The following is a 14,836-nucleotide window of genomic DNA, read 5'->3' as shown; positions in this document are numbered from 1 at the left end:
AACATCATATGTAAAAAATTACAAACAATAATGACATTTAAACATGATTTATAAAGAACACGATGAGTTCTTATGTCATATAAATCACATACAGTATGTAATGCATTTAAAGTTAACACTACAAACAAAAACAATATTAATGCTTTAATCTTAGTTAAACATAATTAGTGAAGTAATTAGTGAACTACTCAATTAGATGAATGATTTTCTAGTGACATTGGTTTGGATTACTGATAAGCATTTAATGTGTGGTTTATGGGGCCTGGGCTTTTTTTTCCTTTTTAAAAGAAAAGCCTAATACTTCAAACAACACTCATGACTGGGGCAAACAACAGATATCTATGACAGATATATAAGTAACAAGGCTAGAAAGAAAACCCAAAAGCAAGTTTGTCCAGATGGCCAGAGGTAATGTACAAATCAATAAAAAAAAAACAGGTCTGGCATGAATTTAATGTCCGGAGTCAAGCAAGCTTTACGGTACCATGGTCTTAGAGGTTGCTGCACCAGACTGAACCCCCTGATTGAAAACACTGCACCTTAAGGCTTAACTGAAGTTTGGTGGTCACATGGACAAAGAAAAAGCATGTGCTTTTTTTATACATGACAGACTCCAAACCTATGGCAATGTAAAGCTCAACTGACTATGGACAGATTATTTATCCGTAATTATAGTATATATTTTTAAATTGCTAAGTTGAATTATTAAATTCATAGACAGACATAACATTTATGTCAGAGCACAGGGTCAGCCATCGTACGGCGCCCCTGGAGCAGACAGGGTTAAGGCCTTGCTCAATGACCCAACAGTGGCTGCATAGCAGAGCCTGGATTTGAACTGCCAATCTTCCAACTGATAGCCCAAAGCTCTACCCAGTAGGCTGTAGAATAAAACTCCATGTGTAGTAACCCACTCGTGCAGTTGGTAAAGAGAGTGCAACACAGCAAAATGGGTTTCAAGGACTTAGGTTCAAGCTTCATCTTTCCACATCTGCAGGGATATCTCTGGGTATTCTGGTTTTCTCCCACCTCACAAAAACATGTAAAATGTAGGCTGGCAAATGTTTTTTTTAACAGTTGGTTTAAGTAAGTAAACATAGAAATAGATAGGTGCCCTGTGTGGATTGTTTTCTGCCACACACACAGATCCTTTACCAGGATCTCAATTGGAAGTAAATGAAGGAACGTTTATTGTGATTTTTGTTGTTCAGACTGAAGGTCAATCAGTTTATATAAACAAAATAAATCAAATGTTGTCAATGGATTGTGAACCATATTTATGTGCAGTGTGAAATCGAATGCACAATCAGTGTAATTACAGAAATGATACCCATATCTTTTCAAAATTTGACAGTGTCGGTCCATTGCGGTGCTCGACATTTAGAGGCTCCATCCTCCATCAATAATGTGTTCAGCCCCTGTTACATATGAAGACTGCAAAAAGAAAACACTCACTTTAGTATATTATTTAGATTATTAGACAAAAAGGTAAAAGTGCAACACTAACTAACTTTATGGTTAACAGTATTTGGACACGCGACCATCAGCTTGTTGAACATTCCATTTCAAAAACAAAGGTACCTCAGTCACTGGTCCACCTATTTCTTTCTCTTTGTAGCTTCAGACAGAGTGTTGATTTAATTATTGAGGTGGGCAACACATTATGGAATGTCCTTATTTAATCCAACATGCCTGTGCTAAAGGCATGGTTCTATGACTTTAATGGCCTGCACAGAGCCCTGACCTCAAAACACCTTTGAGATAATACACCTTAGCAGGGTGGCTAAACACCGAAATTCAATAATTAGGAGGGGTGTCAAACATTTTTTAGCCATAAAGTTGTCGCATGATTCATTGTTCAGGAATAAGCTCACCTCATCTGAGGCCAGATAGACACACAGTTGAGCCACTTCATCCGCTGTGCACATCCTGCCTATCTTCTGCCTCGCCATGAAGTCCTTAAAAGCCTGATAACAGAGGACATCACATGATATGATTCTCAAATCAAAATAGATGGCTGACCTTGCACCCTGAATGTTGTGGAAAAACAAATCTTAGCCTTGAGCTGCATTTGCATGGATGTTCTTGGCATACATCAAAAACAAATTGGCATGATGTGTTTTTTTTAACCAAGTATACATAAAATTGTCAGCTTTCAAGTATCAATGACTGTGTCCCAGTCTACATCATACTGTGGGCGGCACGGTGGCTAAGTAGGTAGGACTGTCGCCTCACAGCCAGAAGGTGGGGTGGTCCGGGTCCTTTCTGTGTGGAGTTTGCATGTTCTCCCCGTGTCCACGTGGGTTTCCTCCCACAGTACAAAGACATGCAAGTGAGGTGAATTGGAGATACTAAATTGTCCATGACTGTGTTCGATATAACCTTGAGAACTGATGAATCTTGTGTAATGAGTAACTACCGTTCCTGTCATGAATGTAACCAAAGTGTAAAACATGACGTTAAAATCCTAATAAACAAACAAAACATCATACTGTACTAAACTATTACAAATTAATTACATAATAATGCCCACAAACACACTAGCAATGCGCATTAATCTGTTTAAAAAAAAAAAAAAAAGATTCACAGTATTTAGACCCTTTGTATTACTTTTTATTCATGTCATACACACCAAGGCCTGGGTAACTGTATTTCGTTCTATCACGTACGTGGTTGAAGGACAATAAAGATGAGTCTGAGTCCTTTTGCTGTGGCACTTTCAGTTGTGACCAGGTGTACCTTGTTTGCTTTAATTTCTAGAGCTCAATTAAAGTCCACCTGATGCGATTTGTATTGATTGGACATAGTCAGGAAAGGCACACCTATATTTTTAAATGTACACAATGACAATGTACTGTTAGATCCAGAGAGTTCTGGATCTTCATAAACAAATGTGTGATAATAATATGAAGATAAAACAATATCTAAGGCTTTCAGTTTTCCCAAGACCACAGCCTGGGCACACCTTGAACATTACTAGAAGTTTTTAGAGAAAAGGTCCTTGGTCAGGGAAGTAAAGGTGACTCTAAAAGACCCCTAAAAGAGCCCCGTTTGGTCATGGGAGAACCAAACAAGCAAACATCTCTGCAGCACTCTTAAGTTAAGAAAAAGGCTGCTGAGTGCCTTGTACAGGACAAATACAAACAGTACCATGGCTGACAAAGACAGGCACATCTCCTGTCAAACACAGTTCCTACAGTAAACATGGTGTTGGAGGCATCATGCTCAGGGTGATTCTCAGTGGCAGGGACAGGGACACTGGTGGGAACATCCCTAAAAACGTTCAGAGTGCTCAGAAACCTAGACTGGAACCATACAGTCAAAACAACACTAGAGTAGCTTCAGGAAAAGTCTTTAAATGTTCTGAAGTGGCCCCGCCGAAGCTCAGATTTAAAACCTGTTGAACGTCTGTAAAGTGTCCTGAGGAAAACTGGCCATTCTATCAAGCCCACAACACAATCAAGTGTCAAATTCAAGGGGTCTAAATACTATCCTAATCCCATATAATTACTCTACTGAAAGTACCTGTTCAGGATCAGGTCTGGCTTGTATTCTTTCTCTTAGTGATGGGGTATCAACAGTTCCTGTGAGGAAAAAAATGGGGAAGTTTATTGAGCTTTAACCGCCCTTCTTATACATGGGTCATTCCTGGGATTGGGTGCCTTTTGGACCCCAAATCGTTTTGCTTTTTCTCATATATCCCATAACAGGGTGGACATGTTATGGTTTACCATATAAGACTTTTAGGATTTAATGAAAAAACAACATTAAAATGAGGAGTTTAATAAGCCGCTCATCTTCCACAGTAGTTTTCCCTCCAAAAGGATCATGTGAGCTCCAGGAAATAATGTCAGTATGTAAAACAGCTCTTCATTATAAGAGACAGTAGTAAGAAATAACAGGGTGGACGGCAACCTGAGGGACATGTGAAAAAACCTTATAATCAGCAATAAAATAAAACTCGTAAAGAGGTTTAAAGGGACTTAAGCAAACCTTGTAAACAGTATTGAAAAACTGAGATATTTTCATGATTAAACCTCACGTATCCATCACTAAATCAGAATGTACACCACTGGGGACATGGGAAAACCTCTGGTATCTAAGAGATAAAAACAGTATGTATACAGTCATTTTATTTTGGGGGAGTAGAAAACATCGTGTTTAGTATTTGAAAGTGTTAATTATTTCAGTAAGATGTTTAGAAATTGTATTGTTTAAAATTTAATTAATAAATACAATGATCAGTACTGGGGACACAAAAGGCACCGAATTGTAGGAATGACCCACATATTGTTTTTTGATATAATCAATTTTCCTATGTACAAATGAAATTCAGCCTTGTACCTGGACAGATGCAGTTGCAGCGGATGCCTTGTTCAAGGAAATCTGCAGCCACCGACTTGGTCAGTCCAATCACGGCAGCTTTAGATGTGCTGTAAACACATCTGTTCACGACACCTGGAACGATGATCGAACCATCAATAAAGATCACATGCCTCAACTACCCAAGAGGTGGTTAATCGGTAATAATGTTAGGATTTTAATGTAATTGCCTGTGATTTTTTTTTTTTTTTCAAATAGCCATGAATATTCTCTATTCATTAGCTATTAAACAGTCAATGTGTACAAACATGAGATCATGTGATCATTCATACCTTTGATGCTTGATGCCACAGATGACATATTAATGATATTTCCAGATTTGCGAGCCAGCATCTGTGTGAATAAAGAAAAAAATAACAAATATAAATACAAAAGATGTTTTCATTCATTTGTAGGTCCTAACAATAACACGGTAATATAATACATGAGTTATTCCTAAATAGGTGAAGGAACACACTGACATTTTCCAAATTTCTATGCACGTCTGTAGTGTATGTGGGAAATCCATACACAGATGAGCCAAAACATTAGGAACACCTGCCTAATATACTGCCAGAGAAGCTCTGATCTGCCAACACTTGGACTCCACAAAGCATTTGAAGGAGTCCTGTGGTGTCTGGTACCAGGGCATTACCAGCAGGTCCTTCAACTTGTGTACAGTACAAGGTGGATCGTCCTAGAGCGCCATCTCTTCACCGGGTAAACGATCCACACATGCACCACAGACCACACGACGGACAAGTCGTTTACATCAACCGCTTTATCCTGGTCAGGGTGGCGGCAGGTCCAGCTCACCTGGGAAACACTGAGATCAAGGTAGGAATACCCTGGACAGGGTGCCAATTCATCGCAGGGCTTCGGTCACCCACCTGTAAACATAGCCAATCATGTAGACGTCTGGTCGGCCGATAGCACTACTTAGATCCGAACTCAGATCGCACAGGCGGTGGACTAGTATAACAGACCGTGGCGCCACCTCAGCGCCCTTTCAACCCAGTCGTCTGACCAACAAGATTTGGCCCTTATTGCTTCATGATCATATCTGCTGCATTTAACACAGACTACAAATAACTACCACTGGCCCAAAATTGTATACATCCCTGGCATTACAAGACATTGTCATGCACATTTTGGGGAGTGGTCCTAAAGGTTTGGCTCATCAGTATAAAAAACACGAGACTGTTTAAACTGTTTGTGTGTCACCTTGGGTAGGAAGGCTTTGATCATGAGGTACATGCTGCGCACATTCAGGTTCATGGTGAAGTCCCAGTCAGCCTCCTCACAATCCAGAATCGTCCCATGATGCACAAACCTAAAAATAAAGGGTCGGATCTGTCGGTGCAAAGCCATGTAAAACGTTGTATGCAGTTGCCTGCCATATTTTTTATTACTTGTTGGTGTCAGTCTCATGTACAGAGATGCTAAGGTCTCTGCAAATACCTCACTGCTATTGCCTCAACCTGACAATAGAGGTCCTCCTTTCATCAGGCACAGCCAACTGCGTTTAGATTTTGTGGCATTTAGCAGATGCTTTTATCCAGGTATTGGGGCTGATTTTAACAGGTGATATCATGCTAGTCCTTTTTATATGGACACAGTGACCACTGACCAGCAGGGAGCAATGAACTCAACTCTATTAAATACTGCTGAAATTAATTGGAAACTTGCTCACCAGTCACCATATGATTTCCCCCCTTTGTAGATACTTGCTTGATGTTTAAATTTGGTCTGGGTGGCCCTAATTCTTTAGTTGCTAATTTACCCTGATTACTACAAAGACTGAATGGCAATTTCCTTAATGACACGATGGAGTTGCTCCAAACACCAGGTTACGTGTGACGCAAGCACGTAAGTGCGTGCCCTCCTGGAACCCATTCAGATTGTATTGTAGCGCCTGCAGTTCGAAAAAAATTCAGTTCAAAGCAATCCGGGCGATTTTCAATCAGACTGAAATCGCGGTATCAGACTGAAAAGGGGCGGTACTGTACGGAACACAGCTTGGCGCTGATTAGACTACGATATTCAGAGGCAAGACAGACTGTCCAGAACAGTCACAGCTAGTTTAACACTGGTTGAATGTGATAAAAAAATTTCTTCCCTTTCGCCCTTTGGTGGTGCATCGCCCGATCACCCTAAGGAACGAGCCGCCCATGCCTCTCGTCCAAAATCAGTGCCTGACCTCGCAAATGCTCTTTTAGCTGAATGGACACTCCTTCTGAGCAGCCTCCTCAGTAGAGTGCATGGTTCTGTTATGGTCGGGTGTCCACATTATTTGAGCTTTTTGGAGTGTGAGTTTTAATTATACAGTTACAACAGAAAAAGAACATTCGCTGACTTTTTTAAAATCCCAGTGCTGTCATGACAGTTGTATAAATTAAATGAGTAAAGGTCAGTACCCCGCCACATTGAACAGGACATCAACGTGGTCAAACTCCTTAGCCAGCGCTTCTACTTGGTCTTTTTTGGTTACATCCACCACTTTAGTCTTGATCCCTGGGTAGAAGTAAAGAACAAGTTTGGAACATTTGATTATTCAGCAATTCAATCAATCAATTAATGTTTTAATGTAAACTACATGTCCAGAAATATGTGGGAAGCTGAGCACAAGCTTGTATGACATCTGATATCAACATTTTCCACAAGATGGACAGTGTCAATATGATGTTTTTCTTATTCTATTATTTATGTCAAATCATGTCTATTTAGACCTCATCCTGGAACAGGAAAGCACCTTCATTAAACTTTTGTCATGAAAATGACAGCATATCATTGATTAAAAAAGCACTCAGTTGTCTCAGTGATCAATTACACTAACCGACTATCGCTGGGATCCAGAGTTCGAATCCCCAGTGGTGCTATCAGCCATTTAGGCATCTACATACAGACATTACTGGCTGTGTGTGGGTTGGGAAGAGAGGCTAAGGCCCTGCGATGGATTGGTGCCACGTCAAAAGGGTGAGCTAGTGCGTTGTGACAAACCCACTGCAACCCTGAAAAGTTTAAAGCTATGATAAAAACATGAAAATAAAATCGAAAAATTATTAACTTAATACACCTGTTATCAATGGGTGTGGCTAAAAGAGCTGAACTCTATAATTCAGTGTCCGGATGCTGTAATTTTGGTCATATAGTGAATTATAGCTGCTCAGGTGACGCAGCGGTGAAGTACGCTAGAGCATCAGAGTTGGGGTTTCGAATACATCGTATCGAATCTCAGCTCTGCCTTCCGACTGGGCTGGGCGGTTGCATGAACAACGATTGGCTGTTGTTCAGGGTTAGGGGTAAAAAGTCGGATCATAGGTCCTCATAACTGGTGCAAATGCGGCCCCTGCTGGCTGACTGATGGCGCCTGCACAGGGCTGAGGAATAATGCTGTGGCCCTCCGTACACAGTGCCCGTCGGTGTATGAACATGGAGGGGGCGTATGTCAGTTAGGAGGCGTCCTCAGTCAGCGGTGAAGGGTCGAATTAGTATAGAGGACGCAATCAGGGTAATTCGACGCAACTAGATTAGGGGGAATTGGGGGAAAAAAATTAATTAAAAAAAGAAATATATAGTGAGTTATACAACAGTTAATTCCGACCTTACAATCTGATTGGCTGAGAAGCGTTCTAAAGGTGCTGATATTTGAGATAACAGCACGGCCTTTTTACACCACAACTGTATTACTCCGCTGACGCGTTGCCAGTAACGACAAGCTTCATGCACACAAACGCGCACGCAGGCGACACAGCCTCTTTTTCCCGATCGCGTTTTAAATCCGTTATCTGATATACAATCTAGCGCAGTGTGTAGGGAACATAAATCCGCGATCTGATACACAATCTAGTTCACCATGTAGGGAACATAAATCCGCGATCTGATACACAATCTAGTGCACTATGTAGGGAACTTTAATGTGTTTGTAACGCGAACAGTTAGCTTAATAGCCCAGTTAGCAGCTCCTAAGAGTTCTGTTATCACCCATATCCTTTGGTGTGTGCAAGAGGTTTTTTATTTCTTTTTTCCCTTCGGAGGTTCTTGCCTTCTTCTTCTTCTTGTTCTTACCTCCCTAAAATGAGTTTTTGCAACTTGGGATGTCTGCTTTGTAGTGTTACACTTTATATTCGTTGTGGAACTACTTTTTGGTGGAAGGTATTGTCAATATTAAAGCATATTTATTATGAAATTCAGGGCTTCTTTGATTTATTTTCTTTCATTATTTTGTAAAAACTGTTGTATAAAAGCAATAGAACACTTGAGGTCGTGTGTTATCGCGAATAACTTCACGGCTGTGATTCAGTCGCAGGCACGAGCCGAAGGCGATGATGTTATTCGCGATAACACACTCCCTCTCGTGTTCTATTGCTTAATTATAGTACTGTGTGGACTATTTGTTTACCCCTGGTCTTTGAACATTCTGATTGGCTCTGTAGCCACATCACTACCTGCAAAGGAATCACTAGATGGCATTGTTATTACCTGGAGTGCCGTCCAGTTCTTTCAGTTTCCCTCCATTGACGTCTGTAGCAATGACTTGAGCTCCTTCCTTAGCAAAGGCCTAAAAATCACCAGTGTTTATTAGTTAAGTGATATTTTTTTCCTTTTGTTGTTATCATTTTGTCCAGTGGACACCAAATGATTTTGAAAAAGGAGTGAGAGTTTATAGTTCATGTACAACTGGCACAATTATCCTTATGTGCATATTTTTAATAAGAAAGCACAGTGAGCTAGAGTCAGAGGGAAGAAATGAAGAAACAGTGAATGAAAATGAGAGGAGAGGAGATTGGACATAAGTAGGGCCCTAAAGAAAAGTGCCACATTTCACGGCAGTCATTAAATTACACTCATAAATTGAATGATAGAATAAATGGAAGCTGCAATACACAGCACAGCCTACCTTAATAGTTCAATTTAAATCCAGCTGTGGTCTCATACGAAAATTCTCGTCCGTGTTTTGACAAGCCCCCCTTTGCCTCCACAGAATTGGTTGGGAGTGTTCCAAACTCACCCGAGTCGTATTTTGAACTACATTAGACTTCTTGCATTAGACATCTTGGACATTTTGATGAACCGATTGCTAACTAAATTGCCGTAGGATTGTGCAAATTAACCAGTAAACGTGAGGCTATTTGAATGACAAACATTAAATCGCTAAACACAAACCTTAAATTTTGAATTTGACAGCAAATTACATACTGCACGAGAAAAGGTTCAGTTTATGGTCCATGATGCTATTTTCACAGCCGTGAATTAGGTATGGCCTTACACATAAGTATTGAAGAGTAACGAGAGGCCAGTAATGAGTCAAAATAAAAGAAGTAACAGGAACGAAGCAAGGAAGATGAAACCAGTTGTTTTAGTTTATAGATGTTAATATTCCTCACAAAATACTCCTCACAAGATACACTATTTGGACAAAAGTATTAAAACACCCCTTTTCGTTTTTGAGTTCATGTGTTTCAGCAAGACTGCTAACAGCTGTAATAAATTAGTTGTATAACCACCACTACTCCTCTGACAAGGCAAAAACTGTAGAATGAGTAGTAGTGTCTATAAACTTTTGATCATGTAGTGCAGAAATGTCCAAACTACGGCCCATTTGCGGCTCGATAACATTTATATTTACATTTTTTGCGCGTCCAATTGCTTGACTGCGTCATGCTTCCTCTCCACCAATGCCGATCCCCGCTCTGACTGAGGAGAACGAAGCTAACCCAGTGTGCTGGGAAAATAAATATAGCAGGTAAAATAAATTAGTTACATAAAGGAAATGATATGCTTCCAGCTTAGTCCTTGCTTTGTGCACAGGAGCACAGTCATGCTGGAAGAGGAAAGGGCCTTCCCTAAACCGTTGCTGCAAAGTTGATCAGCTGATCAAAGCGCATCATTTCCTTCATATAACTGATTCATTACATTTACGGCATTTAGCAGATGCTTTTATCCAAAGCGACTTACAGTCTAAGTAACGAAGGGTTAAGGGCCTTGCTCAAGGGCCCAACAGTGGCAATCTGGCAGTGGTGGGGTTTGAACCAGCAACCTTCTGCTTACTAGTCCAGTGCCCTAACCGGTAGGCTACAACTGCCCTACACTGCAACTGAATTACACCTGTTAGCAATTTGTGGCTGAAACATATAAATTCAACTGTTAGAAGGGGTGTCCCAATGCTTTTGCCCATTCAGTGTATTTTTCTTGTGTTGTTTCCTCTGAGCGCGTGTTACACAAATCACAGACATAAATCAAAGGCAATGCCGCTATGCGTTAGCCGTGATGCTACAAAAACACACTGCCTCGAGGAATGCATGTCACCAGCTATTGTAGCTGCTGAATGCACCAGCCAATGAGGGACACAGAACGCTTTCTTCACTAAACTAATTCATGTATCACAGAAATAAAAGCATTTTTTTATATTTTTTGGGTTGCTTGTGCTTTTAACACGGTTTCTGATTCATGCAGTTTGCTGGTGAGCCCGAGGCGGTGGCAACACTGCTCTGTCACTTCTATTATTGAACACATTAACACAGCTGTAATGGAAACTGACTGATCATGATGGGTGTCTTAATTCTTTTGGCTAGTGTCTACTTAGGTATATAACACTGTAATTGTCTTGGTTTAAAAATCACAGTGTGCAATATTTACATTTGCAGCATTTAGCAGATGCTTTTATCCAAAGCGACTTACGATTATCACTGAACACAATTCAAGCAATTGAAGGGTAAGGGTCTTTCTCAGGGGCCCAACCATGGCTAGTGCCTACTTGGCTATATAACATGGTAATTCTTTAAATCACGGTTTGAAATATTTACATTTGCAGCATTTATCCAAAGCATGGCAGCGGCCGAACTGTGGCAACCATGAGCTACCCTTGCCCTATTATATAATTGCCATGTTGTATAATTGCATTACATTATAAACTGCATTACATAAAAGAGATGACCAAAAGTATGTGGATACCTGGTCAGGACATGCATATTTTTGAAGGTTTATGGAACAGAATGCCTTTATGGGTCATATATACATATCGGCGCTGTCCGATGAAAAACACGTATCTCCACTTTTAGCGGTTTTCACTTTTTTACGTGTTGATTGTGGGTCAAATATCAAAAAGACCAATGAAAAGATGAAAAATCATGCAGTCTCTTTAACAAGTATCTCCATTGGCTGCTAGACCTGTCCATCAAAACTGTGTATCTCCCTTCCCTTCTCTAAAGCAGACAGGGTTAAGGGTCTTGCTCAAGGATCCAACAGTGGCTGCACAGCAGAGCCAGAATTCGAACCGTCAAATCTTCCGATTGACCGCCCAAAGCTCTACCCACTAGGCTACCACTATCCCTGTGATGGTTGGAGGCTTCTGTGGGAGGATTATTGAACCATGCTAAAATACAACTTTGTCCACTCCCCTTTGCTGCCTTGGCAGCCTGAGCCTCACAGTCTGTGTGGTGTTAGATTGGGATGACATCAGGGCTCTGAGCAGTTTCACACCTAGTTTTGTGCCATGCTAACACAGGGAATAACAATTTCCATCTGCCAGAGGATATTTTAAAACATTTTAAACAAACAGACATGATAGGTTGAGTTTTATGTATAAAAACATTGAAATCTTTTCATATATTTATTTTGTGTACATGAAGACTATTTAAATTAACATCCCTGTTTTTCAAAAAGTGTTGGTCATGTGTATTAAAAGTGAAATACATACCAAAGCAGCAGCTCTGCCGATTCCCTGGGCAGCCGCAGACAAGACTACAACTTTGCCATCCAATCTGCCCATGATTTTACAATACAGGCCTGCAAAGTAAACAGGAAGTCTGAGATTACTGGATATTATACAATAATCCACAGGTTATTTTCAGTAATACAGGGGCAACAACCAGATTTAACATGTCTACTTAAATATACAGAATATACTCAAAAATGCACCAGTCTGGGTTTTCTGAGGGCAGGAAACTACACATCTGCATGCCCACCATAATGTCAAGCAAGGTTATGTGTATTTTTAAATTACAAGTGACCCATTTTTTAATTTGTACAGTCACTTTTGCCCTGCACTTTTGCCTTTGTTTTGCCCTGCCAGCATTGCTGGGGTAACAGAGCTAAAGAGTGCAGAGAAGTAAAAAAGAGCCAGTTAGCATGCTATCAACACAGTTATTTCACAATCAACCATAGCTTTGGTTATAAACCAAAGCATTACTAGCATATATAGTTGCAAAAAATACAGATATGCTTTGCAATATATGCTGCTTTATTGCTGTTGTTGTCGCCATAAATATCAAAAAGCAAAGCACAAAGTATGAATCAAATCTGGTTTGTGCATTTAGACTGAGTCAAAGTCTAAAATTCAAATGTGGTTCAGATTTAAAAAAATATCTTATTTAATCTGCCTTTATGATTATAGGTTTTGAGTAAGCTCACAGAGGGCAAGTTAAATATTGTACACTGTAATTTGAATGGACATGTCGGCTGCACAGTCAATATTTTAAAATGTGATTGAGGTCATTTTAATTATTAACACCAGATGTGTTGCGAAAGCATTTCTGCTTCACATTTCCCACAAGTCACAAGTGGCAGTTAGGTATCATTCAAACAGGAATTTTAAATCAGACTGGCTGCACTAGACTTGAGCCCATGTAATTTATATCATTGTTGTTGTTTATATTATTATATTTTTATTTTACTCCTGTGCATAATTGAGGCATTTTAATTTAATATTAAATAAGACTATAATTTTAAACTGCCCAGGACACTGCGAGCACAGTGGCAGTACCTACATTACATGTCAAAATATGTGGACACCTTCAAGTTTAAGTGTTTTATCCACACATATTGCTAACAGGAGCAAAAAACAAAATATCACTGTGCCCCCGTGCACAAAGTTAGGTGTTCTCGTCCGGCATTAATTCATCTCTTCATTTCATCATCATTTCTGACCTCACAAAAGCTCTTTTGACTGAATGGGTAGAAATTCCCAGAGGCACAATCCAAAATCTAATGGAAAGCCTTTTTCATGAGAAACTCTATATTAATTGCCCATGGCCCATGGCAAGCTCTTAAGCTGAATACCTTTGGCATTAGGGCAATTCTGTGGAATCATTGCCATTTCCGTGCCCTGGACATTATATGTATAAATGTATATGAAAATTAACTTTAGAATGCATTTTGTACTTGAGCAAAGTGTTTTGCACATTGATCTAATTACAAAATAGGATATATAATTTAAAGCGTTTAAATAAAAACTCCCTATAACACTGAAACAATAGTATTTTTTTCATGTCCTCACTCTCTAACACTACACTTCACAATGAATTTAATTAGTAAATTCTTGTAGAAATCCTTTTTCCTTTTATTTCCTTGTTTTTAATATTATTTTTCATAAGAAATACATGTTTTAATCATGTCCCCAGGTTTTCACTCAGCCCTGTTACCCTAACATAACTAACATTTTTAAATATTTTATAAGTCACATTTTCAACAGAAATGTCATTGTGTATCTACTGAAGGTCACGGGAAGATCAAAAGTAAGTTCTCTCTTTATTCCCTCTGTATGTTTGATAATATTGTAACTCTGACCGAGAAGCTTTTCATTCCTGTTACCTCAATTTTTCCTAGTTGTGATTTATTTACATGTTTTTAGTCTTTATTTGTTAATTTTGAAAATATTTTTTTTATAAATGACTAGACTGTGCCCAGTGTTCTCGTGTTTTTAGCATGAACTATTTTTAGCATGCTGCTATATTTAATGTATTTACTAATTCCATGTTAAAAACTCAGTCATGTTACTCATATACAACCATTCCACTTTTAAACCTTGTAAAAAGTGTAACAAAGTTGCCTGAGATTAACAAATTCACATTGTGAGTAGTGAAGTATGTGTTACTAGATTAATAAATTTAATTTAATCGAGTTTAATTTGGTGGAAGGGTCCGTTAGTGTGATTTGTTCAGGTGGCAGCTACATGCTAAAGGTTAGTCACGTGACTCATTCAGTGTAGGATTGTATCTGTATAATAATGTACATGTACTAAAACAAACATTCACTGCGTAAGGACTTTAAACTTATATTACAAAAATTACAATTTTAGTTTATCCACAATTTCAATACACAATCTCTCTATTCGTTTAGCTCCACAAAATTAAGCAATATAGAAAAGAACATTTAAAAGTTTGATAGTACTAAAAAATACATAATTACTATAAAAATACATATTAAAATACAAGTACAAACACTTCTGTGCAACTTACCTCCAGACTGTCACAACCGTGAAGACTCAACACAAAGCTCGTCTACTTGTCAAAATAAAAGTCCTTTCACCAGCATTGTTATACATTTGGCATTGCAGTAAAAATAAACAAATAAGTACATAAATACAAGCACTCTGTAGTTCTACAATTACTGACTGTAGTCCATCTGTTTCTCCGCATGCTTTGTTAGCCTGCTTTCATCTTGTTCTTCAATGGTCAGGACGCCCACAGGACCA

The 14,836-nt window shown here is 39.2% G+C and overlaps 1 protein-coding gene across 1 annotated transcript; it reads right to left on the bottom strand.

The window, feature by feature from the left end:
* Positions 1–31: 31 nt before the first annotated feature.
* On the bottom strand, positions 32–14,632 carry bdh2 (3-hydroxybutyrate dehydrogenase, type 2). Its single transcript, XM_063008321.1, has 10 exons — positions 14,601–14,632; positions 12,062–12,150; positions 8,845–8,923; positions 6,780–6,876; positions 5,587–5,695; positions 4,656–4,716; positions 4,345–4,458; positions 3,526–3,584; positions 1,875–1,967; positions 32–1,434 (listed from the first exon to the last, which is right to left on the bottom strand). Exons 2-10 carry the CDS (start codon positions 12,131–12,133, stop codon positions 1,381–1,383), a joined length of 738 nt encoding a protein of 245 aa, XP_062864391.1. The 5' UTR covers positions 12,134–12,150; positions 14,601–14,632; the 3' UTR covers positions 32–1,380.
* Between the last annotated feature and the right edge of the window lie 204 nt (positions 14,633–14,836).

This window comes from Trichomycterus rosablanca, chromosome 14, assembly GCF_030014385.1.
Source record: "Trichomycterus rosablanca isolate fTriRos1 chromosome 14, fTriRos1.hap1, whole genome shotgun sequence".
Lineage (NCBI taxonomy): Eukaryota > Metazoa > Chordata > Actinopteri > Siluriformes > Trichomycteridae > Trichomycterus > Trichomycterus rosablanca.
This window is presented reverse-complemented; position numbering and strand designations above follow the sequence as displayed.

Bases quoted from the DNA above. Each gene is read 5' to 3' on its own strand.
- bdh2 (XM_063008321.1), bottom strand. From the start codon at position 12,133: ATGGGCAGATTGGATGGCAAAGTTGTAGTCTTGTCTGCGGCTGCCCAG. The intron at 6,877-8,844 runs GTAATAACAATG...ACTTCTACCCAG, and splicing joins AGAACTGGACGGCACTCCAG to GGATCAAGACTAAAGTGGTG. The intron at 3,585-4,344 runs GTACAAGGCTGA...TTTTCCTCACAG, and splicing joins CTGCAACTGCATCTGTCCAG to GAACTGTTGATACCCCATCA.